At 41.3% G+C, this 21,458-nt stretch overlaps 2 protein-coding genes across 13 annotated transcripts in view; one reads left to right on the top strand and one right to left on the bottom strand.

The window, feature by feature from the left end:
* The window catches only part of OSBPL9 (oxysterol binding protein like 9), a 191,981-nt gene extending 180,605 nt beyond the window's left edge, over positions 1–11,376 (top strand). For all 10 annotated transcript variants that reach the window (XM_053895439.1, XM_053895436.1, XM_053895417.1 and 7 more), the window contains 10 exons: positions 1,371–1,456; positions 2,681–2,852; positions 4,082–4,166; positions 4,885–4,995; positions 5,269–5,332; positions 5,454–5,594; positions 8,041–8,119; positions 8,939–9,030; positions 10,745–10,880; positions 11,138–11,376. In XM_053895439.1, the coding sequence (XP_053751414.1) occupies positions 1,371–1,456; positions 2,681–2,852; positions 4,082–4,166; positions 4,885–4,995; positions 5,269–5,332; positions 5,454–5,594; positions 8,041–8,119; positions 8,939–9,030; positions 10,745–10,880; positions 11,138–11,212 (1,041 nt within the window). In that variant the 3' untranslated portion in view covers positions 11,213–11,376. The remainder of the gene's footprint in view (positions 1–1,370; positions 1,457–2,680; positions 2,853–4,081; positions 4,167–4,884; positions 4,996–5,268; positions 5,333–5,453; positions 5,595–8,040; positions 8,120–8,938; positions 9,031–10,744; positions 10,881–11,137) is intronic.
* A 1,131-nt stretch (positions 11,377–12,507) lies between these two features.
* The window catches only part of NRDC (nardilysin convertase), a 100,981-nt gene continuing 92,030 nt past the window's right edge, over positions 12,508–21,458 (bottom strand). For 2 of the 3 annotated variants that reach the window (XM_019449312.2, XM_019449313.2), the window contains 10 exons: positions 20,765–20,927; positions 18,910–18,941; positions 18,518–18,656; positions 16,005–16,052; positions 15,660–15,712; positions 15,148–15,231; positions 14,492–14,582; positions 14,090–14,206; positions 12,885–12,974; positions 12,508–12,727 (listed from right to left, as the gene is read on the bottom strand). In XM_019449312.2, the coding sequence (XP_019304857.1) occupies positions 12,530–12,727; positions 12,885–12,974; positions 14,090–14,206; positions 14,492–14,582; positions 15,148–15,231; positions 15,660–15,712; positions 16,005–16,052; positions 18,518–18,656; positions 18,910–18,941; positions 20,765–20,927 (1,015 nt within the window). In that variant the 3' untranslated portion in view covers positions 12,508–12,529. Of the gene's footprint in view, positions 12,728–12,884; positions 12,975–14,089; positions 14,207–14,491; positions 14,583–15,147; positions 15,232–15,659; positions 15,713–16,004; positions 16,053–18,517; positions 18,657–18,909; positions 18,942–20,764; positions 20,928–21,458 lie in introns of those variants that run through there. The other variant, XR_002079903.2, reaches the window with a different exon arrangement.

The raw sequence follows: 21,458 nt of genomic DNA, 5'->3' as shown, positions 1-21,458 counted from the left end.
ACAAAGATTCTAAATGTTAGAGCCATAGTGTTGTTTCTAAACTGTGTTCCATCATTCTCGTATTCTTAATATACCCAACCACACTGGTCCACTGGTCAATCCCTGTCACACACTATTTCCTGTCTCCATGTCTTCCCCCTTCCCCCGCCCCCACCCCCGCCCATGACCATGTCTTGTTTTTCTGTTTTCTCCTCTGTTACAGTCTTATTCTTTTCTAAGGCTTTTCTGTAGTGCTACCTCAGTGAGTCATTTCCCAGCTCTGCCCTCATTCTGGTTGCCTAACAGAACATGATCTTTCCTTCTCCTAAACTTCCAGGACACTTTGAACATCTCTTGTATGATATTATTCTCTCAAACTTACCTTTGCCTTTTCTACAGGATTTTAACACAGAACCTTGAATGTAGTTCACATGCAGTAATTACTAAATTTAAGGGAATTTTTGCTTACTGTGGTGCTCTGTAATGAATACCGTAATTTGATAAACATATCAAAAACTGTTCTTCCATTCCCTAATTAAATTCTTCTCTTTTTAATTGGTTGTTCCTAATATTCCTCATTCCTTCTTCCCATATTCCAGTTTCCTATTTACTTTCTCCTCTGCCATATTCCCAGCCCCTCAGCGTTTCTTCATGGGCTCAGTTCCTGGTAGAAAGAGTTCATTGACTCCCATCCTTATTCTCTTCTTTGTTTATTCCTTTAATGCTCATTTAAAGATTTCTTACTGTGTAATAGTAGCCATGAATGCAAGTGTAAGTGTGGTCCTTGCATTCTAGCAGATCATTTATTTGAGGAGACAGGTTTGTAAGTATATCCATTTCCTAATACAACTAACAATAACAGAGAAGCAGCATTATTAGAAAGGGCACAGAGCCCTCAATGTCATACTCAGTTTTGAATTCCACAGCAGTACGGAGCAATGTGAAAATTTCTTACTCTCTTTGAGTTTCATTTTTCTTGACTGTAAATAGGGGTAATAGTTTTTTGATAACAGGATTGTTGTACAGTTTAATAACATAAAGTATATGTAGTGCCCCAGCAGGTAGAAAGCATCAGAGAGTTGGTGCTGAGAGTTTGTCATCGTTATACTGATTTGGGAGCAATAGGGAGGTTGCACAGAGGAAGTGACGTCTGAACGTTGAAAATCTGTTCTTCATTTCCCATCTGCCGGGCAGGTTAATGAGCATTTCTGAATCAGAATAGTTTGGAAAGTAGGTATCAGAAGCATGCTGGGCAGTACGTGGTGGGTTATTACCATGATTGGAATGAGATTTTTTTGGTTTTGGGTTAAAAAAATTTTTTAATCAATATAGTAGTCTGTTTATCTGTAGTGGAATTTGATCCTCAAGGGTCAAATGTGTATGTTTTTCAGGTAGTTCTTCCAACATTCATTCTTGAAAGAAGATCTCTGTTAGAAATGTATGCAGACTTTTTTGCACATCCGGACCTGTTTGTGAGGTATTTGCCTGAACATTGTAGTTTCCAATTTTTAAGCTGTTACTTGGTAGCTTTGTGTTTGTACAGGATAGGTGGATTCCTTTTATCCTTTTTACCTTTCAGACATTTCTGGGGAAAGCCATTAAATACTTTGTTTTATTAGATACCTGTCTGTTTGCTTAGGTTATATGGTGGTGATGTTGTTAGGCAACCAAGTTAGATGCTAAAAAATCTTGAGAGCCAGTGTTTATAGAGCCAAGGCTATGAGCTTATTTGATCCAGGGATTGGTAATCACTGTTTATACTATATCCTGATGAAATTCAGTTAATTGAGTTCAACAAACCATTTTAAAGCACCTCTTATTTGCCAGGACTTTGTTATGAGCTGGAGAAAGAAAAAGTCACAATGTCTGCCCTCGAGGAGCTTACACTCTAGTGTCCAGATTACAGACTGACTCATTTTTTAAATATTGCAATATTAGATATATGTACAAAGGGGAAAGTATTCTGAAGTTGGCATTGATTTACAAGGAGATGAGTTCACATTGTTTTTCAGTGGTAGCAGGAAATTTTTCTTTATGGTAGGATGTTCTAATCCATCTTCTCTGACTACATTCTTTGGCTTTGGACTGTGGTTTACTGAAGCCAGATATAAATCACTTTGAGGTTTCATGATGGTTGGGCACACTGGTTGACATTGGTATTCACTTGGCCCTTGGATAACATGGGGATTTGGGTTGCTTATCCCCCACACAGTCAAAAATCTGTGTGTACTTTTGACTCCCCCCAAAACTTAACTAATAGCCTGGTGCTGACCAGAAGCCTTGCTGATAACATAAACAGTATTACCACATATTTTTGTACATAACATGTATTATGTATTGTATTCTTACAATAAAGAAAGCTAAAGCAAAGAAAACATTGTTACAGTCATAAGGGAAAACACATTTACAGTACTTTACTGTATTTATCGAAAAAAATCCACGTGTAAGGAGACCCAGACAGTTTAAACCCATGTAATTCAAACGTCAGCTATATCCATTTATCAAATTCATCAAACCAAACACTTAAGACTAGTGTGTCTAATCACGTATATTATACCTCAGTTTTAAAAAGAAACTTAGAAGTAACTCTTTGTCTTGGGTCCTCTCAGCCTAGCTTAGGGTGGACCATGCTGAGGAGTGCTGCATCAGCTTTTCTGTTACTAGAAAGCAGGACATTACATTTTGTCTTTCTCCCTTGCAGCATTAGTGACCAGAAGGATGCCAGAGATCGAATGGTTCAGGTTGTGAAATGGTACCTCTCAGCCTTTCATGCAGGAAGGAAAGGATCGGTTGCCAAAAAGCCATACAACCCCATTTTGGGCGAAATCTTTCAGTGTCACTGGACATTACCAAATGATACTGAAGAGAACGCAGTGAGTTCTACACTGACATTTTTAATAATCTTAAGTTGCAGACTGATTCAAGATTTCATTTTATTTGGGGGCAGATAACAATGGTGAAGGCAGAAATCAGAAGATGCTCAGCACTCACAGAACAGTGCTGTTGGGGCAACATACTCTAGATACAGTGAGCAGGGAAGAAGTGGCAGGAAATGCGATTGACAGATCAGGTCATGGAAGGCCTTGTGGGCCATAATGGTAATTTTATGGCTTATCAGGATTGTATTTTTATTTTGAAAAGATCGCTGTAATGATTTTGTTAAAAATAAATTGGAAAGGGGCAAAAATAGAAGGAAAGAGACCACCGAGGAATTTTTGGCATTATTCCAGGAGAGACACAGTTGATTTAAGCTGTATTGTGGAGGTAACACTGATAGGTGGACTGGAGAAGTAAAAGAAAGGGGACAGAGATGAACCCTGCATGTGGGCTTCAGCAGTTTGTTGATGCCATTTACAAAAAAGGAAAAAAATTATATTTGGGGAGGAAGAATCAAGAACTCGAATTTGAAATAAAAAGTATGAGTTACACATGTATGTGGAATTATCAGGGAGTTAGAATTTTAAGAATCTGGAGTCTAAGGAAGAGTCTAAGGGGAAAAATGGGTCTTTTAGAGATTTGAGTATATTTAGATGACATTTAAAGCGCTGGAATGAGGTGAAATGATCTAGGAAGACAGCATAGAGAAGAGTAAGTAACCCAGACCTGAGTCCCCAGGGTCCCAACATCTAGAGGTTGGTTTGAGGAAGATGACCAGCAAGAATACTCAAGCAAATGTAAAAAAGGCCCTAGCCCACAGTGCCTGATACATAATAGCCTGAGTAAACGTAAATCTCCGTATTTTTCCCTTTCCATGTGATTTGTTACATGTAGTCCTTACCGAAGACAGGCATTGTAATTTGTCTGTTCTTACTCATTTGGCAGACATTGGTAAGTGACCACTGTCTGTGCTATGCTGCCCCTGAGTTAGGCACATGATGCTTGCCTTCAAGGATGTCTCAGGGAAACCTAGTCAAGGCAGACTGACACAAAGCCGTAATTCCAGTAGTGAAGTTAAGTGCCATAATAAAAGTGTGTATAAGGTGCTTGGGGTGTGTGGAGGAGACAACAGTTAACCACCTTGGGAGGCAGAGACTCCAATTGTTAGACTGTCCACAGTGTCATTTGTTTCCACATCAAAAGAAAATGTTGTGTTTGCTTACAGGAGCTAGTTTCAGAAGGACCAGTTCCCTGGGTTTCCAAAAACTGTGTGACATTCGTGGCTGAGCAGGTTTCCCATCATCCACCCAGTAAGTTACAGGGCTCTTCTGTACCATCCACTGTCGAACTGTTCTGTCTAAAGGGTCCTGAGAAGCTTCATAGCTGAGGTCACTCAGCTTTACCTCACTCAGCTGAGATACCAGTTTTATGGCTGCCTGTATCTTTGTAACCTTATGGGGATTAGTTTCTCCTATCTGTCTGTTCCTTGTATAAATGCCAAAGATTCTATTCACTGATAAACTGTGTATAGAAAGCAGGGATTTAGGAAACTAACTTGTTGGTGCTTCTAAAGTCCTCTTACACATAACAAGCTATGTTATAGAGACTTCAGCAATTTTGACAGTTTATAAAATGAGATGTAGTTTCTGCGCAGTATATTCCTGACAGAGTGGAGAGAATGCACATCCTTAATGTCTTAATTGTTCAACACAATGTTAACACTGGAAATACTGGATGGTCCCAGGTTGGGGCTGTGGCAAGGACATGCTTACTGACCAGAAGAGTTTTAAGCTTCCAGGATTGCTACAGCGTCATCATTCAGGAAAGTTCCTTCTTATATGGCCCTGAATGGTGCTTGCATTGGGAGAAACAGGGTAGAAAAGGCAGTTAGATACCTTCTGGTCTCATTTGAGGCTGTTCTTTGAGGGATACAAGGATTTTCCCAGTGGAGCTTGTTCTTTCTCCAAGTTGTGTTGGAGAGGTGACTATAGCTATGTAGTGCACTAATTGCAAATAATTTCTATTCAGTTTCAGCTTTTTATGCTGAGTGTTTTAACAAGAAGATACAATTCAATGCTCATATCTGGACCAAATCAAAATTCCTTGGGATGTCAATTGGGGTGCACAACATAGGGCAGGGTAAGTCTGTGGGCTTAGGGTGGACTGCACTGTTAGTAGAATTTTATTCAAATATGTGCTGGACCCTTGTCTAGTGAGGGGAAATGGCACCAGAAAGCCAGACTGGATCTCATCATTTGCATATAAATATGCGTACTGGGGATGAGAGCAGGGGTGGGAGATTGATTTTCCCTAAATTGAGTGGAGTATTCTGGAGTATCTATCAACCAGACAACAAAATCTTTATGGCCAGTTGACACTACTCATCAGAGATTCTATCCCTTCTCTCCACAGGCTGTGTCTCATGTCTAGATTATGACGAACATTACATTCTCACATTCCCAAATGGTTATGGAAGGCAAGTAGAGCTATGCCCTTTTCCTCTGACCAGCTGGCAGCAGACCCTGCTGTTCCTTAAGCTACACTCCTCCTTTTTTTCCTCTAAACTGTCAGCCTTACGTGCACTTTTGGTTTTGCAGGTCTATCCTCACAGTGCCCTGGGTGGAACTAGGTGGAGAATGCAATATCAATTGTTCCAAAACTGGCTATAGTGCAAATATCGTCTTCCACACTAAGCCTTTCTATGGGGGCAAGAAGCACAGAATTACTGCTGAGATTTTGTAGGTATTTTGTTTTCCTGCTTCAGTGCTCTTGTGCTTCGCTGAAATACTTTTCTTTTTGTCTTGAACTATAACTTACTAGGAATTGACGGTTTGACTGGTTCTGTCTTTGTAAACTTGTTTCACATCTTGTATGTCATGTCCCTTCCTAAAATCCTATTATCAGAAGAAGACCTAAAGTCTGGATTTCAGAACACTCAGAGGTCATTCATTGGTGGGATTTCCTTCCCAGAAACCTGAGGGGAGTCTTCTTAAATTGCCTAGTTAATGCAAATCGTAGATTTCTGACTCGATACTGCCAGATTGGATGATGGGCTAGTCTGTACAGTAGACTCTGTGATTCCTGCTGCATTGTCTCCAAGACCTCACAGTCCTTTTTTCTGTGCCTTTGCTGGGGGAAAACATCACATCTTGGCTTGCTTCCATCTAGGGTCAGATGAAGACAACTGTGCTGTCTGGGTAACAGAGCCTGCCTGGAAAAGGAACATCTGCAGGACTTTGTCTTCCCTGAAAGGCCTTATTGGGAACAGTGTTGCAGACGGAAGATACATGACTGGTTAACCAGTTTTCCAGGGAGATAGATAATTGGGATGACAAAATCAGCACCCCCCCACCCACCCACCCACACAAATCTGGAGCAGGAAGCACCACAAACATAAGATGAAGTTTGCTAAGGATCAGTGTAAAATCCAAAAAATTACTGCAGTCAGAGAATATGGGCAGAGCTCAGAGAGTAGCATAAGTCACCACTGTAATGCATCTGTGCCTCCAAAATAGGCAGGTGGTGGAAATTGGATGTCCAGAACAAAGGCATGGATGCTTCTCAGTGTTCTTTGGAGGTAACCAGCACCAACAGGAAATGCTGGCTCAGCAAAATCTTCTGCCAGTCATAGCCGTATATAGAAAACTTCCCTCAAAGTTGGGAGCTGAGAAGAGTACTTGGTAGACTCTAAATTAGGGATTTGAGCACAAGATGATGAATGGTTGTACCAGCTGGGTGGCTCTCAAAGTTTTTGGTCTCTGGACCGCTTTTACACTTAAAAATGATTAAGAGCCCCGAAGAGCTTTGTCTAGGTCTATTATATCCACTGATATCTCTCACATTAGAAATTAAAGGGGGTGCATGGGTGGCTCAGCTGGTCAAGTGTCGGACTCTTGATTTCGGCTCAGGTCACGATCTCATGGTTGAGTTCATGGGATCAAACTCTGCATTGGGCTCGGCACTGATAGTGTGAAGCCTGCTTGGGATTCTATCTCTCCCTCTCTGCCCTTCCCCTGCTCGAGCGTGCGTTTTCTTCCTTAAATACTTTTTAAAAAAATAAATTAAGACTTAAAAATATTTGTAAATACATTTACAAATGACAATAGTATTTTTATGAAAAAACTTTTCCAAAACTTTTCTTTAAAAAATTTGTGAGGAGTGACATTATATACATTTTTTGAATTTTGTACATCTCTGATACAATAGAAAACAGCTGGGTTCTCCTAACTACTTGTTGTCAGTCTCTTGCTACATATCACGTCTCTGGGAAACACTGTACCCTTATGGGAAAATTAGAGTGAAAAAGGCAAGTAATGTCTTAATATTATAAAAATAGTTTTGACCTAAGAGGGTCTTGGGAACCCCCAAGAGTCCCCAACACACTTTGAGAAGACTGCACAATGACCTTCTAAACAAGGGATTCGTCCATTTCTTTTCCCCTTTGTCCCTCTTCACCCAAAGCCCCTAAATCATAGTGGAAGCTTGTTTCAGTCCTGTGATGGCAGCTTGCATCCTTCTACCCTGTGTATTTTTTTCTTTCTGACCTCTTTTATAGCTCCTCCTATGTTCATACCTTACCCTTTCTAACCTGTCCTTTGCTGTGATGCTTAACTTCCCAAATTTCATACCTGCCATACATACTATTGTCATGTCCAAGTAGAGGCCTGTTGGGGTTTTCCTCAAGAGAAAAAGGTCAAACCATTTGACCTTTGGACTTCAGGATCCTTCCTAAGGATGAAAAGCCTGGTCTCCAGTGTTACATCCTTAAGTGAGACCTTCCCTGACCTTCATTCCAACTTTTGCCTTTGATCTCCAGTGCTCACATAAACTCACCATAGCACTTACCACCCAGAATCTCGACGGTGAGGTCTCCACAACTAGGCTGTGAACAGCTTGAGGACAGGGACTGTCCATCATCTGCTGTGGCCCCTGTACCTCCAGGACAAGGCTCTCTTGCTCATCTCATGCCCACTGTTCATAGGATCTTCAGTTCATTAGCATCTTGTTTAGGGCCCTCATTCTTATAGTTGGCTCAGGGAAATCCAATTTTACTAAGCTGCTTTCACCAGAGACTGACTTCACAGTTGCTCTCCTATGTTCTGCTCTGTGTAGAAGGCCACACCAACCAGATTCTCTGGTAATTTTTAAATTAAGACTAACAGAAATGTTTCCTTTTCTATTTAGTTCTCCAAATGACAAGAAATCTTTTTGCTCAGTTGAAGGGGAATGGAATGGTGTAATGTATGCAAAATATGCAACAGGGGTAAGAACCTGTATTTTATACTTGTTTTAGGCTACGTTGAATTATAGCCTTCCTTCATCTGGAAATTTAAACGCTGAGGCCAGCTCTAATGCCAGCTCTTCAGGGAAATCCTTTTCCTTCCCCTACTTTTTCCCCAGCAGTACAGTGGTTTTTATTTTCTCCTCTCAAAATACGCAAATATATATATATATATATATATAATGTACTCAAAATAGATGTGAAAAAATGCTTGGCATACTGTATGCCAAACCCCTATGGGTTTAGCTATATCACTAGAATATGTGGTATATTTATAAAATTAAGTGCTAAACTAACTCGTCTGTTTGTATACACAGCTTGACTCTTTTACAAGAAATGTATTTACTACCTAGCACCAGGAATGCAGAAATGATTAAGACAGTCCTTGACCTAAAGGAACTTGCAAATAGTACCTAATTAAAGTAGGGAGGAAGGTGGAATGGGATTAACAGGAGGAGCCAATGAACTGGATTTTGGACTTGGAGAATTTGAAATGTAAAAATGTAAAAAGCACTTCAGCATTTAACATTAGAAGTCATTGTTTATGGGTCAAGCTTTCCTAAGAGAGTTAATACTGAGCATGTAGCACATAGCCACATTGAAAACCTCTGTTGAGCTTCTACCAAGACTTAAGATACACTAATGTTATTTTATGCTGATAGTAGCATATGAAACTGTTTATACGTTGTCTTCCAATGTGGGATTTGATTATTAAATCTGTTCAGGACTTCTGGGAAGAGTTGACTTTTCCTCCTAGAACAGTTTGAACAATAAAGTGTCTACCTACCTCTTGTTTTTTAGGAAAATGCAGTTTTTATAGATACCAAGAAGTTGCCTATAATTAAGAAGAAAGTGAGGAAGTTAGAAGATCAGAATGAGTATGAATCCCGCTGGTAAGAGAACTTTGCTAGAGTTGTTGTGGTAGTGCCCCTGCTAATGGCTAGACATAGGCAGGGCTGGGTTTTAGAGACACAGTAGCACAGTGTAACAGCACAGACTAATTTTGAACTGGGTTCATATGGAGCTCCACCACTTAGTAGCTATGTAACCATGACGGTAAGCTAGCATCTCTTTGCCTTCTTTCCTGAAATGGGAACTACCTCAGAGTTGATGTGAGGACTAAATGAGATAATCATGTAGTATATAAATGATGTAAGGATATAGTAAGTATTCACTGTGTCGTTGGCTTATCACCTTGTGGTTTATACAAGAAGGCAGTGAGGTTTCCAGTCAAGGTGTGTACAACACCCTCAGGTTTTTTGTTGCAAAAAAAAGTTTTTTTTTTCCTTAAAGTTCATCTCTAAGTATTTCAGTATGTATCTCTAAAGTGACTTTAAAGGGGTGCCTGGGTGGCTCAGTTGGTTAAGTGTCCAACTCTTGGTTTCAGCTCAGTTTGTGATCTCACGGTTGGGAAGTTCAAGCCCCGTATCAGGCTCTGCACTGACAGCATAGAGCCTGTTTGGGATTCTCTCTTTTTCTCTTTTCCTTCCCTGCTCATGCTCACTCTCTCAAAATAAAATAAAGTGACCTAAAAACCACTAGCCACAATATCATGATCATGCTTTAAAATTCCTGGGGCGCCTGGGTGGCTCAGGTCAGGTCATGATCCAAGGGCTGTGGGATCAAGCCCACATTGGTCTCCATGCTCAGTGTGGAGCCTGCTTAAGATCCTCTCTCTCTTCTTCTGCCCCTCTCCCCTCCTCACACTCTTTCTAAAAAAATTTAAAAAAAAAAAAGTTTCCTTAATATCATCAGATATCTAGTTGATACTCAATATTCCAGTGGTTTCAAACCTAATTTTTTCCTTTTCCATCTGCATAGTAAAATCCAGATCTTTCAGTGGTTTGAGGAATCATGCACTAAAGTTCTTTGTTTAGCATATTAGGGCATTTCTTAAGTGAAGGAAGAGGATCTTACAACACCCAACTATGGTCTCTGACTTAACAGTCTGCTTGGCTGGACAGCCTGGTCATATTAGTAAGTGGAAATCTATAGAAATCCATAGGGGGATCTTAGGCATGCCACTTTTGTGGTTCCTAGGCATCTTCATTTGTACACTGACACTAGTCTTACCTAGTTGTCATCTTCCAGGCTCTGAGAAGCAGCCACATCTCTTACCCCGATAAGCCTCTGTTTCACATCTTGACTCTTACTCTATTCACACAGTTTCTCCAAGATTTCATTGTTCAGGGTAGTTTTTCTGAAATGGAACTTCTCTCCCCTGATCTAATAACCCTTTTGGTTTATAATACAGGAAACTCAAGCCCCATGGAGAGGTAAACCTACCCCCTAAAGTTGCATAGCAACTACAGGTCAAGCCAGAAGTAAAATTCCAGGTTTCAGTTCTATTCTTTTCTCCTGTTGTCTCTACCATATCCAACTTTCTGCCCATCCTTTATTTTCTTCCTTTGACACTAACCGTGCAATCTTCCAAGCCCATTTCTCTGTTCTTTGCCACTTTAAGGAGATTGTCTGTGAACTATACTCAGAGTTATTTGACTTATTACTTTCATTGTGCTGTATTTAGTGAGGCTCTAGACTTTCATTCTCAAGTTTGCTAACTCCTTTGTCCATCAAGTACTTAGCACCTTGACTTCTTTTCTTTAGCCTTTGGAAGGATGTCACTTTCAACTTAAAAATCAGAGACATTGATGCAGCAACTGAAGCCAAGCATAGACTTGAAGAAAGACAAAGAGCAGAAGCCCGGGAAAGGAAAGAGAAGGAAATTCAGTGGGAGACAAGGGTAAGCTTGTTTGGGTTGCCTGCCCCAAGGTCCCAGCTCCTATTCCCTCTGTATCCTGAGGTATATAACTCATTCATTTCAATGAATGCTGAAGTGAAGTACCACTTTTAAATAAGCATGGCGATAAACAAAATGAGCCTTGGTCCCTGCCTGAAACTCATTTTAGTGTAATGGAAGAAAATATAAAATAATAAAAAGTATAATTCTAGAAGTACAGAGCAAGTGAGTAACTGAATTTTCCCCCATTTCTTTTACAGCTATTTCACGAAGATGGAGAATGTTGGGTTTACGATGAACCATTACTGAAACGTCTTGGTGCTGCAAAGCATTAGGTTGGGAAATGCAATGTTTACACCTGATGACCAGGGCAATAGGCATAATTAAGCAACAATCTTCCTTTGGGAGAACCTATTCACTCCCTTCTTATTGCAGTGGTTCCTATCTCAGGGATACTGGACTTTCTGATGCAGATGAACAATTAAAGCAAGAAAAGCTTCCCGTTTTTTCCTTTTCTGTGGCAGTTACAGTTTTGACTTCAGTCCTGAGAAAAACTTCAGGTTTTGAAAACAAGATGTCTGCTTTTTTCCCCAAACCCCATGCTTTGAAAAGCATTTATAAATCCCAGTCTTAAATCTTGCATACCAGTATGGCTGTTAAGATCTACATTTGTTTCCTAGTTCATATAATTCTGGGATGGATATATATATATATAATTACATACACACATATATAAATATATACCTGATGCCAGAATTTTCATAAATGCTCCAACTACTGTAAATATTCCTGAGTTGTTTTAGAAAATTAGTGCAATGTATTAAAATCAAGTGTTAGGAAATTTCATGGCCTCACCTATAACAACTTTTGTTTTGGAATTGGACTATTAGGAATTGGACTATTGTATCTAATGCTGGACTATAATTATACTCAGTGCTTAAGGCTTCATAAAGTAATTTTTCCAGTTTTTTTTAATGTGTTTCTTTTATTGTTTGGCAGCCTGGGATCTAAGAGTTAATAAAGGATCTATTCTTTTTTTTTTTCCACCCCTCCTTTATACCTTGTTTAGCCCCCACCATGCTATCCTCCAGAGTCTTCCTTGAACTCTCATACAGCACACATAGGGCTCCCAACATTTTATACAAAAATATTTTATTGTTTTAGAGGGTTTGGGAAGAATAATTAGATCCCCCCACCCCACAATGAAAAGAATGCTACAGCAGCAAAATGGCTCATTCTGAAGGGCATTACAGAACTATCTTTATTTAAAAATACATTAAAAAAAAAAAAACAACAAAACCACAGGTATTAGCACCTAGCATTTAGGCACTAAGACATCGGTTACATAGGGCCTCTCAAGGTTCTCTTACAGACCTAGATCCTCCATCTGAGAGAACCAGGACATGCCAGGGCTTCTCATATTGCTCCTGCAAGCATTTTGGTCACACTTGGTGCACCCTGCTACTTTCTCTCTGCCAGCTGCTATAGTAACCCTTGGTTTGTTAGTCATAATGTGGTGGGTAGGAGGAGAATAAGTCAAATTCTATGATGGCAGTGCAAAATTTCAATGGCACTACTAGCAGTATAACTAACTTCATAAAATACAAACACATTTTTAAATACACAATGCTTCAGGCCAACGGGACTGCAGTTTATTTGACTATTTTGTGGTAGGGGAGAAGGTTAAGTGTTGATGTGAAAGCCCTGATGTCAGTAATGGGGATGGTAGACTCTACCAGCAAAGGAGAGGTTGGCAGGTAGGTTAGCTGCATCACTTCACAAGAAGAGTTTGAATCTTCACCAGAAGGGGAACCATCTTCTTCCAGCTCATACTTCCCAAATCCAACAACCTAAAAGAAGCCAAAAACTTGAGGTGAGAAAGGCTGACCAGATTTGGGCAAAGCCCTGTTAGAATCTTTGATACCAACCCAAACTCAGTGAATGGTAACTGGGCTGAATGACAGCTCTGAAAAGGATAGAGCTACAGCTTTAGTTAGCCATACTCACATGAACGCTGAGCATTTTACTTCCTGGTCCTCTATGAGCCTTGAACCAGTTGACTAGGTCTGACTTTGAGAATGACTTCAGTGCTTCAATCTTACAGGGGAAAGGGAAGATAGGTAAAACAAAGAAAGCAAGCTATAAAAAAAGACTAGCAATGCATTTTCTGGAAAGACTGTTATTAAACTAACACACCCGAGGTGGATCTCTTTGGTCCTGCTTAGCACCTGAGCACATCATTTTATTCTTCCAGGTATCAGCTTGCCTTCAACCTTCCAGAGAAGGGTGAAAAGCCTCTGAGACACACCTTCATCTGTTTCACAGTAATAATTAACCCTGGCAAATAAGCAAGAGAGGGTAGCAGATGCTGTAATTATAGCTGAGTACTACACACAGCCAAAACCCACTACTGCCTCAGTGTCACCTCTCAGGTACATGGTAACTGTATATTCTAGCTTGCTTGAGAAAATATAGTAACAACTGAAGCAGGTAAAGAGAACTTTGTCTTTTTTTTTTTTTTTTTAATGTTTATTTTTGAAAGAGTCACAAAGTGCAAGCAGGGGAGGTGCAGACAGACACAGAATCCAAAGCAGGCTCCAGGCTTGGAGCTGTCAGCACAGAGCCCGACGCGGGGCCTGAACCCAGACTGCGAGATCATGACCTGAGCTGAAGTCGGTCACTCAACCAACTGAGCCACCCAGGTGCCCTGAGAATTTTGTCTTCTAATAGGAAAACTGGAGCACCGTATGAGCTGGGCTGAAATCTCTTATTAAATAACTTTCTTGCCTCTGTGTCCTTTGCTAATTCCCCTTATACAGTTATATTCTCAGCGCTAGACTGCAAGTTCCAGAGCTTTTGTGCATTTTACTACTTGGGGCTAGAAGCTGTCAAAAAGACCACAGCCAGAATCTGGAGAGGAATTCCATAACGACCAGATGTTCTCAATTTTCTTTAAATAGAAAACCCCTTTCCCCCCCCCAACAATCCTGCAGTGAACCTCAATATAAAAGTATTTTACAAAAACAATATAAATACAAAAATAGATCTGCTCACTTAGGTGCTAGACAGGCCAGTCTGGAAACAGGATTTGATTTAGTAAAAAACCAAACCTAGAGGAACACCCCAGGTTTCTCTTCCACTTGGGATTGGGACTCCTATAAAATCAGGAGTCCCTATCAGAGCTCTGTCACTCAAAACTGTGTTACTACTACCTCATGGGCAAGGCGGTCAAAGAGATACTGCTGTGTCACCACTTCGTTCCAGTTCCTGTCCACCTCCTCCCCAAGGTGGGTATCTTCACACTCCTTTAGCTTGATCAGAGCTGTGACCTGTTCCACCAAAAAAGGAGACCCTCAGGTATAGTATCACACCAGATGCCCCAGAACACACTTGGCCCTGTTCAGTCTGGTTAGTGACAGACCTGCTATGGTCCCTTTATTTGGGACCTGCAGCACGATGGGGAGGGATAAAGCTACGAAGACATTATGACCATGTTAAGGTGGGGGCTACAAAACTCAAAATCTGGCCAGCAGGTAACACTGGCAAGATTGGTATCAAGTTGTCTTATGGGCTTGTGTGGACCAAGGAACAAAAGAGCAGGTCAGCACAGTTACCTGGGTGTTGAATGCATCCTCAGTGAGGTTCTCGATCTTCTCCTCAAAGTTTGAAAGAAACTCCTCTATCTTCTTATCAACAACTTCAGAACTGAAACAAAACATCTTCAATTAAGAGTCATCAGGAACCTGGTCTCAAGCAGAATGCAGAAGAAGAAAAGGGCTAAGGCATATTTTTAGGAAAGAGACAAGTATTTTCCTCCCAGGCCTCAGTACTCCCCTACGCTGAGGGAGATACAGGAGAGAACCCAACCCCTACCTCCAGCCCAACTTCCTGATATCCTCAATACTGAAGCAGTGACAACCCATGCTTGACCACTCCAAAGCTGAGAAACAAGGCTTGTTTGTAACTCTGGTTCTAGTATGAATGCTAGGCCAGGCATTCTTTGCTTTTGTCCTCAGACCTGCCTAAAGAGAGGAAACATTGGCAAGCCGTGCACAGTGACCACAGGACTTGAGTCAAGCCTTATAGGATCACCGGAACCACTGATCTGTCCTGGATCAGGCAGGCATCTCTGAATCACCCTCCATCCCCACCCCCTTGTGACTAAGTGAAGCAAACCCTATTTTGGTCAGAGTTGCCTGAGGTTTAAGGAAGCACCTATAGCCCCCACTCTCCAGGCCAAGAATAGTAATAGCTGGGCCCATCTACTCACTTGTATTTAGTTGCCTGAGTCCCCACAGTGACAGAAAATCCTAGAATCCCAGATGTGTTCCTACAGGTAGGGTAGACATGGTACCTACAACCAGAATGAAAAGTTCTATGAACGCAGGTAGTCACCTGGGCCCTGCCCTCAGAAACTAGAGGTAAGTAGGAAGGGTTTCTGCACATCTTTACTGGACCTGGAGGTCCTGAAAGAGAATCCACAAACGTATATGCATCTATTTCATTCTCAGGTTAGGGTGTCCACCCCCTCTCCTGAACTGAGGACTACAGGCTAGCTTTTATCCTTGCTAATCTCTGAAACTTAACTGAACTGAAAACCTGATCATAGTACAAGATGCAAATTCTAGAAGTTGTCTTGACCAGTAGGTATGATGATGATGCTAAGGCATGGAAGGACCAGCGAGCTCTGAGGCTGCTCAGTCAGGATATCTGATAAACCTCAGCCTGCAAAGTAAGCCCCAGACCTTTATTTGAGCTCAGTGCTCTTGCCAGCAGACTTACCCAAGGGTCTGCTTGGTTCGAAGGAAGTCAAAACAAGGCTCTTCCATGTGCATCTGTAATTCAACATACTACCCATCAGCCCAACTCCTCCCAGCAGAGAAACCTCCATTTCTAACCCCCAAGTGTTCCACATACCCCAAGTCCATCCTTCTTTACTGTCTTCTTCCTAAATCGCCCAGGCCCCCTGTCCATTCTCATACCAGATGAGAATACTAAACATAACCATCTCACCTACCAAACAGGCCTCTGACCTCTCCCAAGTCCCTAGCTCCCAGGCATAAAGGCCAGTCCTCGTAGTGGGTCAAGGGCTCCTGAACACCTCAACTCTCCTTTATTACAACTTACCACAAGCAGCTCCATAAGAGTGTATTCTTTCAGACTCCTGGTACCTGACTGAAAGGAGAAATTGGTCAGACCAACTGAAAATCCAATGGCTTATAGGGCTTTTTAAGAATCCAGTTATTCTTGGCAACCATTTATTCAGGTATCCATCCCATTCTTCTCTTCCCCTCAAAGAGTTGATCACACCCTCTGTTGCCATACTTGCAACAATTTTGTTTATACATCTGCCTTTCCACTAGACTGCAGGCCTGTGAGGACAGAAATCATGCTTGATCATTTGAATTCTTGGCCCATGCACAGGACTGCAGGCACACATGAAGGGAAGTCCAATAATCCCCACCCAACCTGCCAGTTCCTGCCCAAAGGACCCAAAGGATATAACCTAAAGTCAAGTACATGCAGTTCAGGGTCCTAAGGAGAAAAGCAGAAAATGGGATCAATGAACAGTATCTGGAGCTATTCCTTCAATAGGAAGGACATGAATAGAAGTTTTTAAGGCCACATACAGGGACCAAACCAGTTGCTAAGAGAAATACCTAAGAGGCTGATACCATACTTGGAGACCACATGCTGGCAATCCTGAAGAGTAGCAAAATAATGCAATTAGAATGAAAGGGCAGGAGGCCAAAATCCAAGGATGTTGCTAGTACATCATATAGTCAGGCTCTTGCAGGCTCCTCTGACACGTACTCATTGCTATTCCTTCCCACTTCACCAGAGGAAGAGGCTAAAGCCTGTGTGCCCTGCAAGTCCTGTTTAGTCAGGCAAAGAGACTTCCTGTTTGCCTCTAAGAGGACTGTAACAAAACTAGTTGAAACCTTGTATCAATTTCCAGTTTAAAATGTTGTCTGGGGGCACCTGGGTGGCTCAGTCGGTTAAGCGGCCGACTTCGGCTCAGGTCATGATCTCGCGGTCCGTGAGTTCGAGCCCTGCGTCAGGCTCTGTGCTGACAGCTCAGAGCCTGGAGCCTGTTTCAGATTCTGTGTCTCCCTCTCTCTGACCCTCCCCCGTTCATGCTCTGTCTCTGTCTCAAAAATAAATAAACATTAAAAAAAAAAATTTTTTTTTAAATAAAATGCTGTCTGGCGGGAGGGAAGTGGTGCCCTAAAGAAAGCAGTTTGTTTTGGAAGCTAGTGCTAACAGGTGATTGATAAACACTTCGACAGACATGGTCACACGTGGTCTTATGCTATGAAATCCTGCCTAAAACAGAAGTACTATGGTTTTGAGCAGCAGAAGCACTGGAAATGTGGACAAGGCTAATAAACAGGGCCAGGCCGTATTATTTATGAACTTTGGGGCCTGGTAGTCATTTCAGCTTCAAATAAGCTGAGAAACTAGATGAAAGCAAACAAACAAGGCAGCTATAGTCAGCAAAAGATGGGCTCTACAGACAAACTGGATCTCAATGGAAAGACTTAGGTCCAGGCCAGAAACACAATAAAAGGACAAAGTGACAGACACTAAGGCCATGTAGCCCTGCCCAAAGCCCCGATCAGAGGGCTCTTCACAGGGCCTGACACAGAAGGGACTTCCTCATGCAGGACTTCAAAGACTAGAGCAGCAGCTAGCGGTAGAAGCCCCAGAGTGTAGGAAGTCTGACATCAGTCTAGACAAGCACAGGTCCCCCATAGTCCTAGAAGTAAGTGGGCTAACCACAAGCTACGGACCAAATGAGATTATTGCAAAGCTCTACCTTATTTTAAGCCCAATCGCACCTTCCCAGAATGATGTGGAAAGAACAAAGGATCTGGGGGTGTAAGGAATAAATTCAAGCCCCACTTAGTATGACCTCAGGCAAGTAAGGGACTCTGGACCTCAGATTCATCATCCATAAAACAAGAGATAAATCCTTTATCTAAATGCTTTGAAATTTTTAATTGGAATTCTGGTAGTCATTCTTTTTGCTATATATACTGATTACTTGGCTATGTTTACTTTTGTCTCTTTCAAAACTGTCCTTTTAACAAATGTCCTTCTGCTGCCTGGGGTTGGTTCTGTCAGGGGAACATGTAGGAACTCCCAACTACTCTTCAGTCTCTGTCCCTCTGGCCCAGTGGTTGAAGGATTCAATGAAGCATTATGATTGAAAAAGAATCCATTTCACTGATAGGAGCAATTTTTAAATGCAATTGCTTCAATGGGGCACCTGGGTGGCTCAGTCTGTTAAGCGTCCAACTTCAGCTCAGGTCGTGATCTCACAGGTCATGAGTTCGAGCCCTGCATCCAGGCTCTGTGCTGACAGCTCACAGCCTGGAGCCTGCTTCAGATTCCGTGTCTCCCTCTCTCTGCCCCTCCCCTGCTCAACTCTGTCTGTCTCTCTCCCAAAAATAAACATTAAAAAATTTTTTTAATGTAATTGCTTCAAGAAGACAAATGACTGCAAGGAAAAAACTACAGAGGTAAGTGCAAAATAAAGGGCCTCGAAAGTCATAGGGTCACTACTCCAAGGTACTCTGGACCTTCCATCAGGCTCTTAGCCATGAGGATGGCTGTGTGTAACGGGGCCAGCTGACCTGATAGTACACAGTGACTTCAGAGTTGGCATCACCCTTGTTCAGAGCTCTCACTTTGCACAGGTGGTGACCACTAGGCAGCTCTACCACCTGGAACTGCACAGGCATCTCCTGCTCCAGAGGCATGAAGTTCAGCTTACTGCAAAAGAATGAGTGTGGATCACTGAACAGTGCCTTTATCCTCTTACCCCCTCCCAAAAACTACTATGAAGAGGTGAGGCCATCCACAGTCCCTTCTGAATTGCTTTGTTTACATAACCAGCCTCAAGAAAACCTACTACAAGGAGTAGTATCATCCCCTGTGGATTTACTAATAACTGAGCTGTGGTTCAAGGCCCTCCTGCTGGTAGGAATATAGAACTCCTACAGAGAAAACTCATACCAATACTTACTCAACAACATATTTCAGGAAATCCACTGATTCCTAGGAAGCAAAAGAGAAAAAAATAACTGTATTGGGCACTATAACATTAATTTCACCCTGAACCAACTACTATCAACATTCTAATTGCTTAAGAAGCCCTGGATAGCATAAGGAAAGCAGATATAATCTACAAAATTCATCAATTGGGCTCATCATTCACTGATTTAATATTATGTTTGTTGAATATTAAGTGGCTCTCAACTGAACAGCTCCCTCTTTTTTCCCTTTGGCATTCTGTTAACCTGTACACTGTGACACGATCAAACTTAACTGTTCAGTTAAACCCACTAAGCTGTGTCCTCTAGGATACCTGTGACTATGTTTTAGAAACCTAGGTCTATAAATACAGAACCTGGCATAGAATGAGCAAAAGAATAACACTTAACACTAAGTGAATGCATCCTCTCCCAAGACTTCTGTTTTCTAACCTATAAAATGGGGGATAACCGAAGGGGTGAGCTCATCTTTACAGTGGTTTCTATCTGGGGCAATTCATGGTACTAAGTTGTTTAGACCAAAAGGACCCCAGCCCAGTACTCCCACTGTGTTCAGAAAAGCAGGCAGCTATCCTGCTCTTCTCTATGTGGGTTAAAGCTTTTAAACTTCTTTCTGAGGAAAGGAAAAGAAACTAAGGCTGGTTTGGGGATTGGGGGAATAAAGACAGAGGAAGTACAGAGGAGACAGCAGTCTCAAGAGTGGCCAGTTACATATTCCATTGAAGGAACAGTCCTGAGAAACTAGAAAGCCATGAAGGAAGATGGTCAACAGGCAAAAAATTTAGGCAGAGTCCCAAACAAGCATTCTTGGCTGGAAGAGGCCTCAGGTAATTACAAGGTTCACAGACCTATCCCACTCAATATATATCAGAACAAATTTCTCATATGCCCCCAAACCTACTATTTTTCCTACTCCTCCACCAACCCACTGTTTCTAAAGCAAGAAATCCGGGCATCATCTTAGACTTCTCTCTTCTCCCTCACCCCAACATCCAATCAGTCACTGAGTTTTGGTCATCTTCTATCTCACTATTTCTTTTTCATTTATTTGTGTAACTTTGGGCTTTATCATTTTTCACTTCAACTTGTGTGTGTGTAATGGTAAAAGCACATAACATAAAGTTCACCATCTTAACCATTTTTCAAGTAAACAGTTCTACAGTATTGAGTATATTTACATTGTTGCAAAATGGAACTCCAGAACTTTCTCACCTTGCAAAACTGAAACTCTATACCCATAAAACAACTCCCCCCTTTTTTCCATCTTCTCAACCCTTGGTAACCACCATTCTACTTTCTGTTTCTACGACTTTGACTACTATGGATATTTCATATATTCTGGAATTATACTTCATGTCAATTCTTATAACAGCCTCATAACTGGTCTCTCTGCATCTTTCTTAACAACAAATCCCTATTTAAATGCTTCAGTGATTTTCTATTTACTACAGGATAAAACCCAAGCTCCTTAACTTGACACACAAGCTTGATATACAAGTTCTGTCTGTGTGTCTGTTTGTGTACACATCCCTCACCACACCCCAGATCTCCCACTTTAATCTCTAAATTAAACTGGTGTTTCCACACACACTCTTCAACAAGTAACCAACACCTTGTATTTACTAAATCATTTCACTCAAAGCCTTGTCCATTATCAGCAGTCTTCTTCATTGAGGAAGTCTTGCCCAGCATCAGAATGGCTGTGCTAGGACAACTCTGACCTGCGAAAACTACTACAGAGCTTCCTTTTTCGGAGAACTAATGCAATTCCAGAGCCCACAACAGCATTCAGACCTAGCCAATAGCAACAGAGCACCTCACACTTACTGTGCTTGTGACATTTCCTTGTACCAAGCCTTCAACAAAGAGCTGGGATTTGAACTCCTTGACAAAGCTCAGCAGAGACTCAAGGGAAAGGCCATCCATCAAAGCCCGGTACTTGTCAATCATAGACCAACGGGCATATTCCAGGATTAAAAGCCGTACATCTCTACATAGAGGGCAGAAAAAAGACAAAGTTTTATCATTTTGAAATGAATCTTAAGGTAAAAAAAGATTCTACAGATGATGTGTTTCTAAAGAGACACAATTTCTATCATAACTTAAGATGGGAGAAACAATGTCATAATCACCAAAAAGTATTTATAAAATTACATATACAAAATTATGCATAAATTTACTCACTGGTACAGCTCAAGTATCTCAGTTGCAAAATAAAATACTTCACATTAAGTTAACACATGAGTCACACACACCAATTTAAAATTGTTACTATTTTTACTTCAAGTCTCACTAACATTTTTTTAATTACTAAAGGCCACCATTATGGGTATCTATTACTACAGTAACTATACAGTATAAATAGTGGCTCTGGGCCAGAATCAGACTAACTCCTACTCCTCTCCACCCAACTCCCCTCTCCTCACACTAAGCTATCTGAACTTGTCAAGTTACTTCACATCTGTGACTCAATTTCTTCATTTGTAAAACAAGGGAATAATAATGGCTACCATTATAGGGT

This window comes from Panthera pardus, unplaced genomic scaffold, assembly GCF_024362965.1.
Source record: "Panthera pardus isolate Hobbes unplaced genomic scaffold, ASM2436296v1 HiC_scaffold_11, whole genome shotgun sequence".
NCBI lineage: Eukaryota > Metazoa > Chordata > Mammalia > Carnivora > Felidae > Panthera > Panthera pardus.
Note: the sequence above shows the minus strand (reverse complement) of the source record. Positions and strands in the feature narration are given on the sequence as shown.